Below are 18,915 nucleotides of genomic sequence, written 5' to 3'. Positions count from 1 at the left end.
TTTGGATGACTTACTTCTGCAGACATTGTGCTTATTGACTGATATTAGTGGATTGTAATGACAGATGTCCGAGTGGCCTTTTATGGTTGAACTTTTCTCAAATATGTAGTTTTGTCATTATTGGTTCATAAATTTTGTTTCATCACTTACTGGAAGAATGTTCAAAACTACAAATGTAAACTGCATTCTAGCAACTAGTGCTATAATAATTTAATACAATCAGGAAGGCAAATCAAAGAACACATACATACATGTACACATGACCCTAAAATTGTGTGCAAGGACCCTATGGTTTGAAAACTGCCCAAAGGTAAAGTTAATCCTTCACTGGCCAGATGTATTTTCTTAAATGTGGGTTTTAATGCCATTTCAATGAATGTGAGTTTCAAGGGCAGAGAAGTTTACTGCTCATGTTGTCTGTTTCCATTGTGAGACTGTATTGTTTGTTTAGCTATTATTGTTTAGGCTATTTTATTTCAGTATCTGTATTCATTGTAGAAGTAAATAAGAAAGCAGTATGCACACTGGCAGGTTTGAACAGTGTTTATGGTAACTGGGAAGAAATAGCAAAGAAGATGAATACTGGAATGGCTGGGAAGGGGTCTGCTGTGGGTGGTGGGGGTTGCCACAGGAGGGTCTGCTGTGGGGGGCCCCAATCTATTACCCTGCCTAGGTCCTCATTTGACATTGATCCAGCTCTGACCCTGATATAGAAAATATTAAAATTACAGCACTGCTCACCCTTGCATAGTAAATTAGTGAGTAGAACTATACCATACTCACTCAGAAAAAAACCTTGACAAATTACTTCTGCTAACAAGACCAACACGCGCACACACACACACACACACACACACACACACACACACACACACACACACACACACACACACACACACACACACACACAGTCCTTGTTAGAATGCCAAATATTTGTAATATCAATGCTCATAACACCGAACCCAGAAAATTGAAAAGGCACAATGTTGAAATGCCACCAAAACTGAAAACATTAACTATAAAAGCTTTTGCACTGGGTGGGGGGAGGGGGGTCCAAGTCCAAGTCCAAGTCCACTGCTACTTATATATACCATCTTCAAGATCGCACTGCAGCTGGGAATAGGCAAAACTATAAACCCAGCAGTACCATAGCCTCATACAATCGCTCACCTGCACCGTTGAATCTTTTCGTTTTTGGAGGTACAGCACTTCAGTGTTGTGCCTCCTTGCTCTTCTGAGTTCGCTGTTAGGAATACTAATGTTATGAACATTTGACATTGTAACTGGGACCATATCTATGTTTAATATACTTTAGTATCTCACCGCACTTGTTATGATTACAGTTTCAAATAATCATGTGACATATCTGATAGATTGGAGGTATGTCTGCCTAGTAATGATGGTCTGTCTTTCATTTTTCTGTGTGTTAGTGCAGAACAGCAGCACAGTGGATCCTAGGCCAACAATTCTATCTCATTTCTCAGGTGGAAGAAGCCACAGATTTTGCTGTACTTTTAGATTTTTTGCTAGTTGTCAGTTGGCACTGTTTTGATCTTAGTTAATTATTTGTGAAATTGCTAAGAAACTAGGTAACACTACATTATGTGTTGAAAAAAATGAAAAAGCACAGGAATCTGTCTGGTTCCAAACTCACCACCGTGACTGTTGAGGAAAAAATTAAAAACTGAGAAACTAGTGGTCTTAAAACTTTGTTGATGAGCTCAGTCACAATAATTTCCAAATATCATGAAACCCAGGTAGTGTTCCAAAGCAACAAGCCTTTGTTTGTCACAGACAAGTGATCCTCAGTAACAAAAAAAATCAGAAATATTTTAACAATGTTAAACATATCAGCTTTTATATATGTAGAAATAGGTGTGGGCAATATATATTTAGTTTTAAACCATCCTATTCATGGCAAACAATATAAACAGGGCTGTAAAAAGTGCATTTTAGAACAAGTACTCACCCCCACATACTACTACTGATTAGGTCACACTAAATCCTAGTTAAGGAAAACACTACCTATCTATTTACAATCCACATTCCAAGATCAGGTATTAAGAAAAGCGTAACATATACATAAAAAGACCTTTAACTAAAATCGCTTTCGGCTAACTAATGCAATTAAGCCTTCATCAGGTCTGTGACAAAAACTAAAATCAAGAAAAAAACACACAGCAATCAAAGCATAAACATAATCAAACTAAAACGCTATAAATATAAAATACATCTATTTAATAATATCAAATAAATACCCATCAATGTGTATTAGTGTGCATAAAAATCTAAATTAACAGCTCAGAAATAATGTTCGTGCTTTGCAGCTTCACAGCAGCCCCAAAAATGTTTGTACAATGGAAACTAGTAGAAAAACCACAGAAAAAATACAGAAAACAGTGAATGAAGTAAACTAGTAATGCATAAAAGTGTGCATGAGTGTGCCTACACAACGTGTGACATCGGTGATGCTTCTGTTGTTCATGCCAATGAATGGTGAATAACAGGTGCTATGGGGGGAAAAGCAGCACCTTTCTAGGAAAGCTGAACTCTTAATAGAAAGGTAAGGTAAAACTAAACACATATGAACATTAGTCCTGTGAAAAGGAGGCTAGAAAAACAGGCTGTGTGATAAAAATAACTCTCGTTAAGATGAGCTTGAAGTCTCACTGAGAGCAGAACCTATTTTCTTTGCCTTTCATTTGCAGGCTATTCACTATGAAGAAAAAGACTGGTGTGGTGAGCAATATTCCGGAGGCTGTTACACTGCCTACTTCCCTCCAGGAACGTTCTTCCAGTTTAGCAGGTTTGTTCCAGGCTCTTAATACAAATACAAATCAAAACTTGTTCAAACAGTACAAGGCAAAAGTACAGAATCGTTTGGATGTAATTAAAAGTCATAACACACCCACTGCTGGGAAGGGTAAGAATACAGTATGCATTTGTATTGTTGGGAATTCTTTTTTGCTATTTGCATTAACTAAATAGGAGGTATGAAGAGTCACAATTTCCACAGCTATGACACATTCTGGACAACAGAACTCTTTTTGCTTCTGACTAGAGCAGCTGTGAAACACAAACTAATTTTTTGCCTGCTGCATGCATTGGAAATCTCAGTAAATTTGCAACGTTTGCCTGTTGATATTGATTAAAAAATCCAAAGCAGATTTATGTGAGTTGCTTTCTGCATATGCCGTTCCTAATCCAATGTTTCTTATTTTTAAAACTGGCTGCTGAACTTTTCCCCTCATTTGTTCTGACAGCCTGCATTCCATGAGAGAAGCATTTTCTGCTTTGTGGAACTGTGTGGTGTGTCACCATTTCTGATAATACTTGTAGGCATATAAAGCAATAGGTAGTAGGATATTAATTTTGCAGCTGTTACCTGTACCACCTTGCTTTTATGTGTAGGGACAGCTCAAGGTGCATCGGGCTCATTCTTAAAGACTTAGTCTTAGTATGTGAGACATGCTCTGACGTACTTCTGTACATCAGTGTACTGCATGTACACTGAGGGTATATCCTTTAGAATCCTAGTACGTGAGTGACATCAGCTGTGTTGTAAAAAAAGAAAAAACCTGGATTAACCACCTGCACCCAGCCCCACGCTTCACTTACCTCCACTAGTCCAGTGTTCTTGTAAGGCGTTTCCTCCTGGTTATTAGAGCTAGGGAGGGTCATTTTAACATGTTTTTCAATAATACTGTCCATAATAATCTTTCATTTCTGCTGCAGCAAACAGCTTGCCAGGAAAGAGTAAAAAAACTTTACTTAGTCCCAGACATCTGAGAGTCCTTCTATACCATTCTGCTTCATAAAGGAGGGAATTCCACCAACCCATCCAATTTCCACTCTATAGCCATAACACTAGAAAAATGCATTCACACACAGCTTCTCAAACACGTACTCCAGGAAAATCTCCTCAGCCCTTCTCAACCTGGATTTAGGCCCCACCACAGCACCTTCACTGCCCTTCTTTCCTGGATTTAGGCCCCACCACAGCACCTTCACTGCCCTTCTTTCCTTTACGCAGACCATAGCTGAGGCTAGAGATAACTAACTAGTGTCATGCCTATTCCTTGACCTCTCTGAGGCATTTGACGCCATCTCCCACCCTAAGCTTCTTAATAAACTAACCAAACTCAACCTCTCTGCATCCTCTAGCAACTGGTTCTCTAGTTATCTTAATAACAGCCATCTGTTAGATAGCTGGCCTCCTGATCTCCCTTCGTACCTATCAAAACAGGTGTACCCCAAGGATCCATCCTAGGCCCCTTTCTCTTTAATATTTTTACTAATTGTCTTTGTTCCACCTGCTGCACATCTACTCTAATCCAATACGCTGATGACTCTGCTTTTGCCACCCTCTCTGATAACCCTACTGACCTCCACTCCCTGACACAAACCTTTTTTAACACCACTGAACACTGGTTAATCAATAATCAACTCATCCTTAATCCAAAACAAAAAAAACAAGCTACTTCTTTTCTTTCCAAAATCTGTGGCCAACCTCAGGACATCCTTCTCTATCTCTTCCCTAGATAATACTGTCATTCATGTGGACTCATATATACAAAACTTCTAGGGGTCACAATTGATGATCAACTGAAATTTGACATTCACATACAGCAATCCATTAAAAAGACCAATCAAAAACTTGGTCTGTTGTACAGAAACAAAAATTCACGCCTACCTCCTCCTTGCCTTCTCTATGCCTCCCCTATTTTTATACACCTCCAAGCACATCTTTTAACTAAACTCAATCAAACATACAACCAGATAGCTAGATTTGCCTGCAACTTTCCATACAAATCCCACCATTGCCTTGTCCTCAAACAACTTCACTGGCTTGAATTCCCTCAAGGAGTTCTTACTTTCTTAGCTTCAGATGACACATTCTCTGCTTTATAAACCTGCCAACTGCCTCTCCCTTTCAACCTTCCTATCCCCATAAAAACCTCCCGATCTCTCCGCAGCACTGACCAACACACACTTGATACCTACAGACCCAATAAAACTATAGGCAAATTACTTTATAAATGCTGAATGTCTCAAACTTAGAACAAGCTCCCTAATTACCTATGCTCTATCCACTGTTACATTATTTTCAAAAGAGATTTGAAGAACTACCTGGCCAACTCTCCCTCTTGTACCTGTCACCCCCCCCCCCCACCTAACTATGACCCACCCAGCTTTTCTAGATGACAGTTTACTGCTGTTTTTGTATTAATTGTTGATTGACCTTACTGAATGACTTCATGATACTCTGATTATGTCTGTACTATATCTGTACTATAGCTCTTACATGTACGTAAAATGTTCGTATTGCACGACTTTATGATACTTTGTACTATAGTTCTAATGCCACAAATGCTTGTAGAACTGATATTAACTTTGTAAATTGTTTCACTATGTGGAGCTTTTCTCCTAGGATCTCCACTGAAAAAGAGCCACCAGCCCAGTGGACTAACCCGGTTAACAAAAGACAAATAAATAAATAACTTCTTAGTATAATGTGGGATGCTGATTAAAGTCATGAGCATGGTGGAATTATTGTACGTGGATCTGTGGAACCAATCAATCAGAAAAGGGCCATAATAAGGTCCTCTCATACAAACCTTAATTTCCACAGCCACGTCTATAAGCCTAGACAAACGAGGTTCCCTGGCTTTCACCACCCAAGAAAATTATTGTCCTGTGCCCCTGTTGAGCAGCACCACAGCAGTGATCCACAGGGTGAATTTCATGTTTCCCATCCAATTGTCAAGATTTCTCTTAAAGAGGGCTAATGAGGAACTCTATTTGACATGAATGAGTAGCCTGTTCCAGAGCATGGGAAGTCTCTGAGACAGAAATCTATCCCTCCAGCATGTTCTGTTTATTGTGGTGACAGGGTTTAGGACCCTGGAGCGTGTGGTTCAGAGAGATTGGGATTTTTTTAAGTTTAGCATGTCCATCAGATCTGGATTAGACATGGCTTTGTATGTTAGGCAGAGGTCTCCTCTGAGTAGGCAATATGCGACGGAGTAGAGCTGGAGTTTTTTGAGACGGTTTGCGTATGACATCTGTTTGAAGCCGGTAATTCTTCTAGTGAGGTATTTCTGTGGCCTTTCTAGTTGTTGCAGGTGTCTTGCAAGGTACATACCAAACAGGGAGTTGTACTCTACAATGGGTCTGATGAGGGATGAGTAGAGAGGAATAATGACCTCTCTTTTACTAGAGGAGAACCCCTTTGTGATGAGGTGTGCCACGTAGAAGGATTTCCTGACTACTGTAGCAACGTGATTATCAAAGGAGAGACTACTGTCCACCTGTGTCCCAAGGTCTCTTATCACATTTTCAGTGTTTAGCAGGCTACTGCCTATGTGGTAGTTCATGGATACGGTGTTTTTCCCAAAGGGGATGACAGTGCACTTCTTGGCATTGAGCTTTAGGCCATGACTTTGACACTGAGCATCGGTCTCAGTGAGGCCCCTTTGTAGAATGTCCACATCCTTAGGCAAATCTATTATGGCTCCTAGTTTGCAGTCATCTGTGAATTTCAGTAGCCAGAGACCAGCTGTATTAGCCTGGACTTCAGAGAAGTAGATACTGAACAGGAGAGGACCCAGGACCGAACCCTGTAGTACTCCGCTTGTCACTGGTCTGAAGTCTGATTTGGAGTTGGCTACTTTCACTGTGTGTCAGTCAGCCAGTTGGCCACTCATCTTGTGAAATATGGATTTATGCCTAGTCCAGTGAGTTTATCTATAATAACAGAGTGGGAGATAGTGCTGAAAGCCTTGGTGAGGTCAAGATAGACTGTGTGCACCCTCATCTATGGCTCTGGTGACTGCTTCGAAGAAGTCAATCAGGTTTAGGAGGCATGATCTACCTTTTACAAACCCAAACTGAGTGGGGTCCAGAGTTTGGAGGTTACCTGTGTCTTTGTTTATAAGCTCCAGGATGATGCGTTCCATGGCCTTGCAGACCAGGCTCATCAGGCTAATGGGGTGGTAGTTCCTGGGGTCAGTGGTGGCACCCCCCTTTGTGGAGTGGGATAATTATTATAGATATTAGAGATTAGTATTATATTATAGATTAGTACTAGACTAACTCCCCTCATGGGCCATTTTAAGCCTAGCCAATCACCCCATGTGAGAATCAAACCCTACACCTTGTGTTTCTAATGTAAGCACCTTAACCATTATGCTAGCCTCTCCCCTGTACAAAGCACAAAGCCTGAAGTGAGGCAATGTTTGAGCATTGTACTTAGGTGGGGTACCATTTCGTTCTGTAGTTTGTGCAGAACACAGCATGGGATGTTGTCTGGTCTCGTGGATGCTGTGTTCTTGGCTTTGGAGAGTGTGGTCTTTACCTGTGAATCCATGATTACAGGGGCTTTGCAATCTTCTGGTATGGAGATAGGCCCTTTGGGGTGTGAGAGGGGGTAAAGTTTGCACTGAACCTGTCTGCCAGGATATTGGCAATATCAGCTAGTTCAGTAAATGTAGTGCCATTGTGCTGCATTTCCGAGCAGATCTGAGTGTCACCATTGAGATTCTTGACATTGCTGTAGAAAGCTTTTTGTTTGGCTTTAGAATCCATGGCGATTTTATTTTCGTAACTAGCTTTGGAGGATTTATGAGGGATCCCAGCTTCTTGCTGAGGCTGACCAGGGAGTTTCTGCAATCATGGGATTTGACTCTTTTTTTGCAACAGTTTCCTTCTGTTGTAGAGTTGGCTTCCTTTTTTTGGAGAATAGCATCTTGGTTCTGTTGGGGATGGCACGGTCCATGCACCTGTGTATGTGCTTTTACAGTGCTTTTGTATATGATTCAGCAATTGTGTCTCTATTGTCATCTGTGTGGGTGATGTGAAGTTGGCCACTTCTGACTTAAGAAGCATGAAGTTGGCTTTGGAGAAATTTTTTACGATGGTTTCCTTAATGGGGGTGGGGGCCAGATATAGATTTCTAGGGTAATTAGCTTGTGGTCAGACCTGACCAGTGAGGAGTTGACCTCTGGTGTGGAGCATGTGTTACCCATATTGGTAATGACCAGGTCCAGGATGTTGCTGCCCCTGGTAGGGGTATGGACAAGCTGATCCAGGGCATTGGAATTGATGAATTCCAGAAAACGCTAGGCAGATGAGTTAGTACATGAGTAGTTTTCAAAGTTGATGGTGGGGTAGTTGAAATCTCTCAGTATTAGGGTATTGGGTTGTACCTTAATATTATCCAGTATATCGGGAAACATGGATTGGGTGTCCTGGAGCATGGCGGGGGATCTGTAACAAGCTACATTCTGAATTGCAGTCTTGCCCAGTGTTAATTGTACTTGGATAATTTCGGATGCATTATGTTGAGCAACTAGCCTGGAGGTGTAGTTATCTTTTATAAATATGGACACACCTCCTCCTTTAGTGTTTCGGTCCAGGTTAGGTGGCCGAAAGGTGTTGTAAGAATTATAGCCTGGAATTGCAGGGGTGCTCTCTGAAGACATAAACCAGGTTTCTGTCACTGCACAGATGTTGAAGTTCTCCATCTTAAGGAGTGCCTTGAGTAAATGCATTTTGAGGTTTAAACTTCTAGCATTCAGTAGCATTACCCTCAGATTTTGCTTGTTTGTCTCTACTATGGTGGTGCATTTGATGTTTGAGCCTTGCCTAAAAAGGCACTATAGGGGTGGCAAGAGCCTTAGCCAGTATCCGGAATCCCACATGCGACAGGTGCAGGCCATCTCTGGCAAAGCATCTTGCCCTGCTGATCATGTCATCACTGGCAGACAGATACTGGATCCCCTTGGAATGACACCAGAAGCTTAGCCAAGTGTTGAAGTCAGTCATTTTGTCCTTGTACTGTGATATCATTCTGGGTGATGGCAGGATGTTACTCAGGGCTAGTGTCATACCTGCCTGGGTCATAAGGTCAGAGAGCTCCTCCATGGCTCTTTTCATGTAGTCCAGGATGGTACATCTCAGGTCATTCACTCCAGTGACAGACTGTATGACTTTGAACAAGTAACATTAGAAAAAAACTGCAACTCTCTGACAGAACAGAAAGTTAAAAGCTGAAAGCTCTGTATTTATTGGTTTCTACCAACACATGTAGGTGGTGTGCCCTCTGGTCTAATTAAATATGTACTTTTTCTGTCAGACACTGCTGTGTGTACTTCTTTTACATTATATTGTTACCACAGAAGGAAACTGCGCAAACCAGTTTCAGCATATATTCTTTTACATTTCCCGCAGTCATTGAACCACTTTTTAATTTGTTACGAATACTAGTGTCACCCTGACTGGCTTAAAACTGGTGATCTTCCACATTCTTCTATCTGTATATATGACATTTGCCTTCATTTTATGCTGTGCTCCCACCTTATTTTGAGAAAGTTGCTAAGAAGGTCAGTAACTCCCCAGGCCATTGCAAAACTGGGCTATATCACTTTATAGAATGGCTATATGTCGAGCCCCTATTTATCAAAGCCACTCTTCATCGAACGGCAAATTTTAACTAGGGGAAATCAGCGGTTGGCCAAACAAGCCACAGTAAAAAAAAAAACACAAAATTTAAAATCTACCAAGCTACGCCACCCACACCTCCCTTAAATAAATATATTTAAGGGAGGTTGCAGTACAGTGGGGAAAATTCCAGATGGTAGCCAACAGTTGATTTGCCCTAGTTAAAATTTGCCATTTGATAAGGAGCATCTTCGATAAACTGGGGTTCAATGAAAAGCTAGTTGCTGAATAGCCATTCGATAAAGTGATATAGACCCACAAGACCACAGTAGATCATATCTTAATTTGCAAACTTTAACAACTGTAAGTTGCTTGACTACTTAATTCTGTGGAAAAAAGTATTATTGTCCATTTCTCTGTATTCAGACATTATTACAGAATTTTTGTTCTACGTTGCTGAACTTTGTTCATGAGCATTGAACAATAAATGGCAGACACTTTTGGCCATTGGTCCCACGTGTTATATTGTTATAGCCTAGGTTGTCCTGTTTACAGTTCTTTTATTAAGACCTTCTCATTGCACATTTCCCTACTGTTTTGTCTGTGGATGTACACATAACTTTAAGCTATACACTAAACACTAATGCTGTCAGATCATCAACGATTGACTGTTAATAGCTATCATTAGTTTGTCATTTAAAATCCAACACTTTAAAATTCTGATAGAAGGTTTTTATTGGATGTTAATAAAACCTGCATATGCTACTCTGAATACTCTTACCTTCTTTGTCATTTTGTTATAGCTATTTTTAATTTGAGCATATGTTTGAATCTGGGGCACTTAATACCTCATGAAATGGGTGAAAACCCATCAAAATTAGTTTCTACACAATAGCTTTTATGATAAAAGCTGCCCTGTTATTTGTTTGTATCTGTATATATGACATTCATAGGAGATTGCTAGGCTAATGGCTCAAGAATCCTTACAAGCCTAGCCAGTTTTACACAGATTTTATCCAGTTTTCCATCTGTAGGGGAAATTTAGCAAGGGTCAGCAACCAAGGTTTTGTCAGTTTTTACAGACTGCCTCTCCCCAGTAGTGACATGGGTGCCACCCTAGGAGTGAATCTGTGATTTTCCATCCATTGGTTCAGATTGCATTTGAAGACGGTCAGGGAAGGTCTCTGCTTTATGTAAATAGGAAGCCTGTTCCATCGGAGGAGCAACCTCAGGGACACGTACGTCTCTCCAGCACAATCTGTTCATGTAAATAGGAAGCCTGTTCTAACGGAGGAGCAACCTCAGGGTCATGTACGTCTCTCCAATATGATCTGTTCATATCAGAGATCAGTTTTACATCTTTGCAGCAGGTAACCCTCATGGAGTTAGTTTTGTAATATGCAACATTTCCATCAACTCTCCCCAATAGTGACATGGGTGCCACACTAGGAGTGAATCTGTGATTTTCCATCCATTGGTTCAGATTGCATTTGAAGACGGTCAGGGAAGGTCTCTGCTTTATGTAAATAGGAAGCCTGTTCCATCGGAGGAGCAACCTCAGGGACACGTACGTCTCTCCAGCACAATCTGTTCATGTAAATAGGAAGCCTGTTCTAACGGAGGAGCAACCTCAGGGTCATGTACGTCTCTCCAATATGATCTGTTCATATCAGAGATCAGTTTTACATCTTTGCAGCAGGTAACCCTCATGGAGTTAGTTTTGTAATATGCAACATTTCCATCAAGGCTCGTTCAGTGACTGTCTTATATCCGTAATCAGTAGGAAACTGAATACAGTGATAGGGCTTTTAATTGGTCCGTATATGACATGTTGGTTATACCTTCTATTTTTTTTCTTTCGAACTGTTGCAGGTACCTGGCAAAGTATACGCCAAAGGGTGCTTGAACTCTATTTATTGGTGTGATGAAGGCCGAGTACAATGGAGCTATAACATCCTTAGCTCTGGATGCAATGCCTTTACTTATAAGCTGAGCCACATAGAAGGATTTCCTCACCACTGAGGATACATGGTGGTCAAAGTTCAGATTACTATCTATTTGAGTACCCAGATCTCTCACCACTGGATCCACTCTTAGGGGAGTGCTGTCAATGACGTTGTTGTTACAGGGGTTTTTGATTTCCTAAAGGGTATTATGCACTTCTTTGCATTGAGTTTGAGGCCATGGCTTTGACAGAAATCATTAGTCTGCATCAGACCTTGCTGTAGGATATCAACATAATTTGGGGAGTCAATGATTGCCCCCAACTTGCAGTCATCATCAGACCTGGTCAGCCAAAGGCCATCTATGTTTGCCTTGACATCTGAGAAGTATATCCCAAACAGGAGGCGGTCCAGCACTGAGCCCTGTGGTACTCCACTGGTGACTGGCCTCTTGCTAGAGGTGTCCTATCTATGAGCCATTTGGCTAGCCATGTACTGACATAAATGTTTATGCCCAATTTTGTGAGTTTCTAGCTGGGCATGTCCCATTTTCAACAGAGGACTGAGACAGCAGACCAGAAATTAAATAAATGAATATAAATCGAACTATACAGTATTAATAGTGCAAATAATACACACAGTTACAAAAGCACTGAGTACATGCAATGTAACACACGTGCTCTTTTATCTTGCACAAAGAAGACTTCAATAGAAACTCAGTAATTAAGAGAAAGAGCAGCAGGTACGATCTCCTAGCTAAAGTCTAGGACCTTTCATTTTTAATTTTTTTTTCAGTGTTACAACAAGTAAAAACATTTCAAATTTGAAAACAACAATGCAGTTTGGACCTTGCAAGTAGCAACATGTCATACATAAAACAATGTAATTCATCCTTAAAATGAAAAATTAATCATAAAAAAACAGATGCGGAGTTTCTAGCTAAAGTAATAGTTCTTAGAAAAGGGTGTTCAGTTAACTTCCTTGTGTAGTAATTGTAGTGACTAAGAGACAATATTAGTCATTCTACTGTCTCTATAAGGAACAGAGTGCAAAGGATTAGTCCAGATAAAATCACTTAACTGAATAAACTACTTGAAATGTCAACAAGATGTCTCTATTCTTCTTACAGAGAGGGCATCAGAGAAAGAGTCTCCATCTGTTTCTTGTTATGTCTGTCAACCTCTGGGTCACAGGTGGGATACCAGACATGACTTGACTTTTCCGTATTACCTCTGTTTACTATCCCTCTAAGGGGGAAAAGTTAAAAAGGTTACAGGATCCGGTAGTATTTTATATAAAGCCTTCTACATACATATTAGCAAGAAATTTTATATTGGGGAAAACAGACCGTACACTCAAGGAGAGGATTAGAGAACACATTCATCACATAGGCAAACAAAGCAGAAGTAATGCTCTGGCCAAACATGTTCTGAATACTAACAACCAACATAAATTTAACTTCATGGCCATTGCTAGGAGTTTTGCGAGTAAATGGGGGGGGGGGGGGGCACATGTAATAAAACAGAGGAACTGGAAGCTAGAAGGATAGTCTTATTCAGAGCTGACATGGTCTCAGTGAACAAATACCACTTGAGACCAAAGTTAAAGGCCAGACCTCTACGTAGGTAAAGTAGATGTTTTTAAGAATATGTATTTTAACAATGTTTTTATAGTGCGCAAAGTATATAAGAAATATTTTATGATTCTATTTTTATGATTTTTCTTTGAATATTTAGTTATTTTGTCATTACCATATAGCTTTAATATGTTATAGTAATGGAGTGTATATAGACATGTGATATATTGTCATGTGATGCATTCAGCAATGTTTAAAAGTATGACTAGTTTCAGTTTGTTTTTATGCACTTGAAGAAGCAGATGTGAAAGCGCTTGTGCCTGAATAAAGCTTTATAACCTGGGGCCTATCTTGTGTCCTCCGGTTGTTTTTGGATACAGTTGTACTGCTATTTTATCTCTGTAAATTAATGTTTGTTATAACTGTATGGTGAAGACTTCATTTTTTGTAAAGGCTCAAGCCGTATTCACTGGGAGTTAAAGTTACACACTCAAAAGAGCTGTAGTGGAGGGAATGAATTGCAGAATGAATGCAAATTAATAAAAAGTGTTGACAACAAGAATTGGCCTGCAATTAAGAAAACAAAGGAATTGCTTAACAGCACTGACATTTTGAATCATTAAAAGGAATGGCTGTAGTTCTGATAGGAAGACATTTACAGTTTATGTATACATATATATATATATATATATATATATATATATATATATATATATATGTGTGTGTGTAAATGAAAACAGGAATGTTCCCCATTTTGCAATCTAGTAATGAAAATGAGTGACTGGTGAATTCAAGAGGTGCCTGAGCATCTGAATGAGGTAACAGACAATGCAAGAATCCTTTAGCTTTAAAGCACATTTCTCAGTAAAGTAGAGTGGTTCAAATGGAACATCTTAAATATTAGAGTGGTAGCAAGCTAAATGATGGGAGGTGAACCACACTGGCATATGACCTGGAGGGAGATGGACAGTATTCTAAATGACCTGGGTTAAGATGGGACGTACACTGGATAACCTGGGACTCTGGGAGAAGGTGGTCAGTGCACTGAATAACCTGGGACAAGGTGGTCAGTGCACTGAATAACCTGAGACAAGGTGGTCAGTGCACTGAATGACCTAGATGCAGAGATGGGTAGTGTAGGCTAAATGACCAGGGTGGAGGTGGACAGTATACAATGATGTGGAGATAGGCTGAGAAAGTACCATTGCGAATCTGAGACAGTGCTGTGCACAGGAATCTGCAAATGTTATTTACTTGAAATTAATCTGTATTACTTGCAGAGGCTGAGTCTGGTAAGTAGATGCCTTTGTTAAGGTGTTTGCATGACTCGACACTCATTCCAAGTGAAAACTGTCCTTATATGGAGAAGGAATCCTCAACCAGGTATCTTCAGTTTTTATATGCTGAGTTAATGATGTGCTCAGTACATCTAAATGAGGGAACCATTCTGATACTCAAGTACCTACAGAGAAAGACCACCAAAGAGATCCTTCCAAATGTATTTGCCTGAAAAGTTGTTTGGTCCCATCAAACAAGTTTTTTTTTTTTAAAGACCTCTACTTTTTGAGACATTAGAACATAGTATGGAGTAAATATTATTAGTATAATATGATGTAGATAGTTCAGTAAAATATTCATAGAAAGTATTTACTATTGCACAGTTGTCGATAATAATCCTGTTGTTAAGTATGAATAGGCCTTACCATGTTGTGTACATTCCTATTTGAGTTAACATATTTGTAAAACTTTTTTTTTATTCTCCTTTACATTTGCCATGAAATTGTCATATCTATGTTTCTTAAGTGATAATTTCTTTTTAGCTGAAAATATGTATTAGTTTTACATTTCTGATACATTTTTGTTAGATGATTATGCCACCACGGTTTACATTTAAATCCACCTTTAGTCTAGTCTGATTATTTATTACAAATATTTTCAATAAATCCCATCCACATTTATTGCTGTTTCTTCAATGAGTACTTTAATGTTTTTTTACTAATTTGTTTATATCTAATATACTTATGATATAATATATTTTGCTTTTTCTTACTTCAGGTAATGCTAAAATAAAAATATCATTTGAAATACAGTGGGTTCTGATTACATCACAGGATGACTCCTGAATAGTCTAAAATATCAATTATCAGGGTGTGGCACATGAATGGAGGACTGTGGTGGTCACCCCCTTCATAAGGGAGGACCTACAACAAATCCTGGAAACTACAGACCGATTAGTCTTATTTGCAAAACCATGGAAAGAATTATCATGGAAATTATCAACACTGGATCCATCTCCGTTTGACTTTGTCAAAGGAAGGTCATGCTTACTGAATCTGGTGGACTTTTGTGAAAAGGTCACTAAAGTAATGGATGAGGGGAAAATGGTGTATACTGCCCACCTAGATCTGGCTAAAGCATTTGATACCATCCCTACTCAGGCATCGTCAACAAACTTATGGAACTAGGTACATCCCCTTTATAATGCTCTGCATAGATAGTTGGCTCACTGATAGGACCTAGGAGGTTAGAATCAATGAGGCCACCTCCACAGAGTCCAGTCACCAGTGGAGTCCCTCAGGACTCTGTGCTGGGCCCATTCCTCTTTGGCATCTCCTTCTCAGATGTTAAAGCCAATGTCAAAAAGCCTTTGGCTAACCAAGCTTGCAGATGACTGCAAACTGGGACCAGTCACTGAATCCTCCCAAGATCAGAATACCCTTCAGGAAGGTCTAATACAGACCAACGCTTGTTGCCAAAACTATGGCTTAAAACTCAATACCAAGAAATGCATTATAGAACCTTTTGGGAAGTCTGCCATCGTGGGAAACAATATCATCAATAAAACACCCTTAAAAGTTGACTCACTAGTCAGAGATCTGGGAACTCCTGTAGACAGTAATCTAGCCTTTGACCAACATATGTCCAAGGTAAAATCCTTCCGTGGTGCTCAGCTTATAAGCAAAGACTTGGCATCTAGGTCCAAAGAGGTCATCATACCACTGTACTCAGCTCTCATCAGACACATCATAGAGTAAAATGCCCCCTTTGGTATGCATCTGACCAGACACATGCAGCAACTGGAACTTCAACAAAGATTCCTTACAAAAACAATACAGGGAATAAACACTATGCTCTGTGCTGATCACTTCAAAGACATGTCTCTTCACTCTGTATCATACCGACTTCTGAGAGGTGGTCTTTGCCTGGCATACAGGGCAACCATGGATTTTGTTTTGATGAACCATTTGCACATCTACAGAATAAACAGCATCAGAACTACTAGACTAAAAGACCCAAGTTTTGTTTGCAGCATAATTAGGGCATGTTGGAGAAAGAATTTTCATTCTCTGGAACAGGCTCCCCAACCATGTGAAGCAGAGTTCTTACCTATCCCTATTCAAGTGCAACTTGAATCAATAAATAGGTAAATGGAACTGGCTGCTATATCTCTGATGGACAGAGGGAGTCAGTAAATCGACACTAATTTATGGGTCACATTTGGATTGCACAGCCAGGCTTATGAAGGCCCAAGTGGTCATAAGCCTAATGTATATATATATATATATATATATATATGTGTGTATATATGTATATATATATATATATATATATATATATATATACACACACACACACACACACACACACACACACACACACACACACACACACACACACACGTATAAATCTATGAACCTAATTTTCAGTGTCTGTCAGAAGTGCTAGATGAGAAAACAGGATACCTTTTAACTGGCTAGACTCAATCTCATGGTAAGTCAGTTGGCAAAAGAAATAACTGCAGTGGTAGTGCTGTGGCCTTTGCAAACACTGCCTTTTCTAAATCGTCTGAGCATAGACAGTGTTGTCTAGGATTTTCTCAGAAAATAGATAATAAGGAGATGGGTATGAAGTATTCAAGCTGCTTCTTCGAGAATCAGCATAATGAAAGAGAGCTTGCAGAAGTCACAAAGATGCCTGTTTATAATTACATCCGTACATCGGTTCTAATTCTGTAACCATTTGAAATGTCAGGATCTGCTACAGAGACTCCAGAAAAATGGAGACTAAATGGCCAAAAGAACAGATTTGCATAGACTAAGTCCAAGATGCTATTTCTCAAAACAATCTTTTCTTCAAGGTATGGCAGTCTCAGAGTTGATATATGTATCAGTTCAGGGTGGGATGCAAGGGGGGGTTAAAGGAGAAGAGTGATTTTTGAAATTTGATCATCTACGTTGTAGAAGGAAGTAGCAGTTCACAGAAATCACAAAAACTGATAGGCCAAAGAATAGCCGTAAGGACGATAAAGTGGATTATTGAGGATAAGAAAGAAATGATGTATTGTTACTATTGTGTAAAAAGCCCAGAATTCCCAGACACAGGATATACAAAAAGATTAAGAGACCAGTTAGAGGAAAGAAAAATACTTCCGCAAGAAAAACTGTCAGAAGCTTAAAATAAAACAGTACATAGATCAAGAAACGTTCATGTTTGGAAAAAGAAGCATCTCAAGAAGTAGAAAAATGTAAACAACAATATCTAGATACTTTTGAAAATCATAAAAAGGAAATATGGCCATAAGAGAGAGAGAGATAATATGGTGCAATATTTATGCAAAAGCACAAGCCAAATTAATCGACATAAAGAAGGCAGCCTCAAAGATATTTGAAGAGAAATACAGGCAAAGGCATCAAGATATGGAAAATTTTACATTAAAGGAAATATCACAAAGAGGGAATGTAGAAAAGATTTGTAAAGTAGAAGTTAAAAGAAATAGAAGTTGAAGTTATGCCGTGCCTGTAAAGTAAAGGATTTAATGTAGAAGGTCTAATACGGGTTACGTCACAGCATGAGTCCCCAAAGTAAGGAGAAACAGGAAGATCAGGAGACATATGAAGAAGAAATATGGACATGGGAAAGAAAAAGAGATTTAATATGGTACAATATCTATGCAAAGGAGAAAGCAAAACAAATCAATACAAAAAGAGCAACACCAAAGATATTTGAAGAGGAATACAGGCAAAGGAATCCAGACATGGAAAACTTTACAATACAAAAAATAAGAAGACTAAGAGGAAAAGTAGAAAAAGAGATCAGTAATGGAGAAGCTAAAGAAATAGAAACTGAGGTCATGAAGTACCTCCAAATTGAAGGATTCAGTGTAGAAAATGTAATTCAGAAAGGACCCCAACAGGACAGAGCAATGGATATCCAAATTAAGAGGAAACCAGTGGAATGGGAAGCAATTGGTCAGGTGCCATATGAAGATATTTTGGAGCCTTCCACAGAAAATCAGTATAAACATCCACTTAAAAGCTGGACACCAAGGGTAGGAACAGGAAACTGTGGAAACTCTGATGCAGTCAATGTTGAGGAGTTAGGCCAGTGAGTTCTCATATGACAGAACAATGGATGGCACAGGATGAAGATGAAGAGAATGTGCCACAGGAAAATGTAGTAGAACTTTCTATAGAATGCCCACAGGAAATGGAAAACAAAAAATGTGCCCTCAGTCTAGAAGAATCCGAGCTGAGAGAAGAGTTGCTTGACTTAATTGAGATAGATAGGTAAATAGACTGCAGAAGGTCAATAAAACCCAAAAAGTCAGACGTTTGATAAAAGAAATGAACACAGTAATTAGGACTGTCCATAGAGATTTATGTGATATAACAGAAGTAAGCAGAATATATTACTGTGCAGCTAAATTAATAACTGATAAAGTTCTACCACAAGAACACAGGGTAGTAAGGGAAAAGAAGGGGAGAAATCGAATACCATCATGGAAATATCAAATAGAGAAAATTATAAAGCAACTAAGACAAGAAGTGCCAATATTAGAAGAGTATAGAAGAGAGAACAGATCAACAAAAATACTCAGAAAGATAGGCATGATAAAAGCAGTGCACAGTATTAGAACAGATCAGGATCTATCATGCACCATCGCAAATAAACTAA

At 39.3% G+C, this 18,915-nt stretch overlaps 1 protein-coding gene across 1 annotated transcript in view; it reads left to right on the top strand.

Moving 5' to 3' along the window:
- LOC122789724 (amine oxidase [flavin-containing]-like) overlaps window positions 1-18,915 on the top strand; it is a 1,342,089-nt gene that overhangs the window by 1,211,088 nt on the left and 112,086 nt on the right. Inside the window, exon 12 of the mRNA XM_044057159.1 lies at window positions 2,709-2,806. Within this exon, the coding sequence (XP_043913094.1) occupies window positions 2,709-2,806 (98 nt within the window). The remainder of the gene's footprint in view (window positions 1-2,708; window positions 2,807-18,915) is intronic.

The sequence above is a fragment of the Protopterus annectens genome, chromosome 15.part0 (assembly GCF_019279795.1).
Source record: "Protopterus annectens isolate FY-2018-M chromosome 15.part0, PAN1.0, whole genome shotgun sequence".
NCBI classification, from domain to species: domain Eukaryota; kingdom Metazoa; phylum Chordata; order Ceratodontiformes; family Protopteridae; genus Protopterus; species Protopterus annectens.
Note: the sequence above shows the minus strand (reverse complement) of the source record. Positions and strands in the feature narration are given on the sequence as shown.